This window comes from Oxyura jamaicensis, chromosome 8 (genome assembly GCF_011077185.1).
Source record: "Oxyura jamaicensis isolate SHBP4307 breed ruddy duck chromosome 8, BPBGC_Ojam_1.0, whole genome shotgun sequence".
NCBI lineage: Eukaryota > Metazoa > Chordata > Aves > Anseriformes > Anatidae > Oxyura > Oxyura jamaicensis.
Window position 1 is genome coordinate 9,710,142 of NC_048900.1, and position 4,881 is coordinate 9,715,022.

Here is a 4,881-nt window from a genome sequence, read left to right on the forward strand (position 1 = left end):
GAAAGAAAGAAAGAAAGAAAGAAAGAAAGAAAGAAAGAAAGAAAGAAGTTTGGGAAGTCAGTGCTCCAGGGGACCCTGCTGCATCCAGGGGGGTGTTGTTGCCCCCAGAAACAAGGTTATATGGCTATTATTTTGGATGGAGCAATCCCATCCTCATTTTGCACTTGTTTGTGCTGAAAGATTTTCCAGCTGATTATCTGACCCCACCCAACCAAAAGCTGGTGAGACCCGCTTCCACAAACCCCACAAGTTTTTTCCGCTGGGTGTTTTCCCCCAGGATTTTCCCCATGGCACCGTGATGACCTCCATCCCGCCCACCTTGAAGCGGATGTGCCGCAGCAGGTCGAAGTGCCGGGCATAGTCACGGATGTACTGCTGGAGCCGGGCATGGTGCATGTAGTTGGGGTGGTCCTCGGGGAAGGGGAAGTCGGGGTAGCACATCATCTCCTTGCACGAGTTGGTGAAGACGGTGCGGTAGATGCTTGCTCTGCCTTCCTCCACTTGCTCCTGGAGGGGGATATGAATAAAAGGGCTGTGGTTAGAGGGGATGAAGGGACGTGTGCTGCCCCAGGGGTGTCCTCTGCTCCTCACAGCCCAGATCTCCAGCTCTGGGTGAGCAGCACAGCTCGGGGAGGCAGCCATGGGCACCCTGGAAAGTCATAAGCCAAGCGTAGGAAACACTAAGCCAACCTGGAGATGATTTTATCCAGGACTTCTAGGAGAATCTCAGAGCTTTGGAGGCCTGAACCAGGATGTTTGGCTCTCAGAGTGAGGGAGGTTTTCCCCTGCTATCCCCTTCCTGCCTGGCTAAGTAAGCCCCAGCCCCGTTCTTCAGCTCGACTTCACCCAACAAGCCCAGAACCGAGGGCACTGAGCACTCCAGAGGGTCTGCAGCCCTTTGCTTACCTTCCTCGTTTGCTAACAGGCTTTGTGGGCTCATCCTAAAGAGCCATGCACAGTATGTCTCTGCAATAACCTCAGATTCCCATTTTTAGCATAATTTCTTCTGCATTTACCTCACAGAACCATCAGTTATGATGTTTTCTGTACTTAACCCTGGCCACACGCAGCTGCTGTTTTAAAGCTGGAGCATCTCTTCCCATAAACATCACTCGCAGAGCTCAAAGTGATTTTTCTCTCTGCTTGGCTGGAGCACACAGGGAATATCACAAGCTTATTACTCCACTGCTCAATTAACAAAATCCAGGCACCGTCTGTGGCAAAGATACATACTTTGTGAAACTGCCCTAAATCTGCTCTCCAAACCTCTGGTCCAACAGGCCAAGAGCTTGTGACAGAGTAGGGGTCAGATCCCTGCCAAAACTGCAGATTCCCACATATACAAGATTGCACAGTGCTCTTGTTTGGATGCCACGGGGTTAAAAGCTGCTATCCTAATGCTACTGGCACTTCTGGCTGGGATTTATGCCCCTCAGGACAAGGCTTTGCCCAGGTGGTACGAGGGGATGGACACACACCTGCAGAGAGGACAAATTTTGGGCTTCACCCCCTCTCTGTGGATTCACCCACCTGGGAGGCAGAATCCATCAGACGTGCAAGGTTTTCCACTTCCTTAACAAGCCGAAGGGGCAATAAATAAAGCAACATTTCACTCATGCAAAACTGCCACAAAACCCACTTTATTTTTTTTTTTTTTCAGTTAAAAGCAGCTAAAAAAGCACCCAAAGAAGGCTGAAGAAAACTGAAGAACAAAAAGTTATTTACATTAAGTAAATAATAAAAAAAAACTACGAGTTTTATTTTCATCTTGTCAAATTAAGAGTCTCTCTGAGGGTTTTGGTTTGCCAACTTTCCTCAGAACGAGCAAGCAGATGAATGATTTGCTGAACCTGCTCAGTCCAGTGATTTTCCATCCCCAAAACATTCTGGGTTAAAAATTAAACCAACTCTTGCAGTCACCATCACCACCAGGCTGGGGCCAGAGAGAAACCCCAAAGCCATCAAGTGCAGTAACCAAATCACCCTCTAAGAGCACATACGTGTCCTAAAGGACCACGTAGGAGGGCTTGCAGGAGCACCCCAGGCACTTAGGAGCTGGTTACACCTGCGTTTAGGAGCCAGGGAAAGAAGAAGCTCAGGGGAGAGGGTGCAGGACTGGGTCTAGCATCCCTACTGAGGTCCAGAAAGCATCCAGAGGTCAGGCGTGTTGGCTACAGCCTTTGTGCTTTGATCTGAGTCAAATATTTTGCATCACCAAGAGCAAACTTTATCCTCAACGCCCCCCTCCTTCACCTCCCCCAGGCTTTAACCTGCTCAGCTCCTTTCCCTGAGCTGCTCCTGAAGCCACCATCCCCACCCCAAACCCTCCCTTAGCCCCACGAGGCCTCGCGGCCCCAGCCTCTCACCGTGTAGCGCCACAGCCCGCCGATGTCCTCGCTCCTCTCAAAGCAGGTGGGCTCCAGCCCCTCTTCCAGGCAGCACTTGATGGCCGCCAGCCCGCTGACGCCCGCGCCCACCACGGCCACGCGCTGCACCATGGTGTCCTGTGGTGGGGAGAGCGGCTGTCACGGCGTGGGGCCGCCCGCCTCCGCCCTGCCCCGCTCCCTACGAGCCCTGTGAGGTTTTCTGTCCATCCTCGCTTACCTGTGCAGCCCTCAGGGAGGTGAGAGCCGTGAGCTGAGGCTGTGGGAGGAGAGGAGCTGGGGCTCGGGAGGAGGTTCCTGCAAGGAGCAAAGCTTTTATACAGCGCTGCTGGGGAGGCAGGGCCAGAGCCCGGCCTCTCTTTGGACAGGCGACTCGCGCTGCGTGGACTTTAGCAACCCCCGAGCTGTAACTTGAGGAGGAGCTGTGGGCTCAGAGCTCTGAAATTAGGAAATAAAGCCCTGGACTGAAATGGTTTCCAAGATAGAGGTCACCAAGCGGCTGCTTCCAGCATCTCCAAAGGCACTGCTGCAAAGCGGCACGGCGACGTCCAAGCGGTTGAGAGCAGACGATGGAAACGTGGGCCTCTCGCCCACAGGGCCACCGAGGACACTGTCTGGGGAGGCTCATCCTCAGCCAGTGAAGAACTGGAGAAATAAGTAGTCCATTAACGACGTGTGGGCAGAGTACAGGTGACTGTAGGAGCAGCAGACCGTCAGGGAAAGCTGTGGTTTGTATCTTGCCTTCTCCCCTCACTGCCACGGTCTCCGCAAGCATTGCCAGAGCCAAGCAGTCCCCAGCCATGTCACACAACGGTCCAGGTTCCCCAAGCATGGGACTTTCTGCAAATAACTCACTGTCTGGGCTTCTTTTCTCTAAGTTCATAACGACTTTCCCTGGACCACATTTCCACGTTGCCTCGAATCCCCAGTTCTAATAAACGGGGCAAATGTGCCTCCGAGGACATCTGTGGGAAAGGACAAAACACAGGCAAGCGTGGAGAAGTGTGCTTGCAAGCCCAAATCCAGCTCCGCACTCTCCAGCGATGTTTAATTCATTGTGTGAGCCCATCCATCAAGTCCTGGCCTCCGGAGGGGCCGGAGGGAGAACAGCTCAGCTGGTGAGCGCACACACTGGGAAGTCCGAGGGCTGCTGCTGCCGGAGCCTCCAAAGCTGTTGAAGCTGGACACTTAATTCATCCTAGATTGACTTCAGATAAAACAGAATGGAGAATGCCAGAAAAATGATTGAGCAACCAACCAGAAGAAGAAATTGCTCATTTTTCCAATATCTAGTTACTTGGTTCAGGTTTCCAAAAGAGCAGTTCTGGAGTCACGATTAAGTGGACTTAATGCAAATAAGCTGCCAAGCTGGTCTCATGGATTCCCAGCCCAGAGGAGACGTGGATCTTCTCCATGATTCCTGCAGGACCCAACCTGGAGGAGGAGGATTTCTGCCCATGAAAACAGTTGTTAGAAAATGACACACAAAGGACAGCGTTTGCTCTGTGCCCTGGCACGGGACAGGAGTCATCAGCCTACGGCAGAGGGAGGAGAACAAAGGTGCCCTCCCTCTCAGCTCATCGTTTCCCAGCTGCCCTTTTCCTCAGAAATAAAAGATTTTGGATGTTTTGCTCCATTTTTCCTCTCTAGAAAGGGAAAACAAAGGGATGGAAAAGGCTGCAGGTGTGGAAAGGCAGAGGAAGAGAGAGAAGTTTGGGTGTGCAAAAATCTGCAAAATATATAATTAAAAAATTAACATTTCTAATGTCCCTCTGCCCAACAGCTGCAGACTCCTGTTGGACTTTTTATCACACACCACAGGAAAGAAGCAGCAGAAGGCAGCTCTCAGTCTCCAGAAGAGCAATAACAGGGTAAAAGCGGTCCCACCTACAAAAACCTCCTTTTCCAGCCCAAAGCTTTCTTTCACCAGCAGCGTGCTGCTGAGGCCGAAGGTGGCTTCGAGCACAATGCTGTGGCTCCTACGGAGGGGACATCTCACAGGGACATGGCTCGCAGCCCGCTTTGCCTTTGTGCAAAAAGCTGGACCTACAGAGAGGGGAACGTTGCCTGAAGGACAGGTCACAAAGGGCAGGATGCCCACAGGGAGCACAAACCCCCCGAGCTGCGGACAGGCTCCCGGTGCTTCCCTGAGGCACCATGGCCTCACCGGTCCCGGGAGGGCAGCAGCCGTCCCCCTTTGAAGCACAGCTCCATTGTTCACCCATCTTTGAAGTGCCAAATGGGAAACATCCCGCAGGCTGGCGGGGCCCTGCACGCCAGGGACAATAAATCAGCAGCTGTAGGGCAGGAACTAGGAGCGCCCACCTCCCTTCTGCTCCGCGCTAACTGCAGCCCAGGCAGATCCCTCATTTGTCTCGATCGTGGTTAAAGACACATTTTTCATTCCCTTTTCTGCACCCCTCCTTATTTTTGTTTGCAGGCAAAATCCTTCCAGGAAAGTGCTGCAAGAGGGTTCCCATTGGGTTTGGGCTGATGG

At 52.5% G+C, this 4,881-nt stretch overlaps 1 protein-coding gene across 2 annotated transcripts in view; it reads right to left on the bottom strand.

The window, feature by feature from the left end:
- LOC118170986 (dimethylaniline monooxygenase [N-oxide-forming] 3-like) overlaps positions 1-2,763 on the bottom strand; it is a 6,671-nt gene extending 3,908 nt beyond the window's left edge. Inside the window, exons 1-3 of one of the 2 annotated variants that reach the window (XM_035333667.1) lie at positions 2,605-2,763; positions 2,367-2,504; positions 319-507 (exon numbers count right to left, since the gene is read on the bottom strand). In XM_035333667.1, coding sequence (XP_035189558.1) covers positions 319-507; positions 2,367-2,498 — 321 coding nt within the window. In that variant the 5' untranslated portion in view covers positions 2,499-2,504; positions 2,605-2,763. Of the gene's footprint in view, positions 1-318; positions 508-2,366; positions 2,523-2,604 lie in introns of both variants that reach the window. The other variant, XM_035333668.1, reaches the window with a different exon arrangement.
- Positions 2,764-4,881: the final 2,118 nt, after the last annotated feature.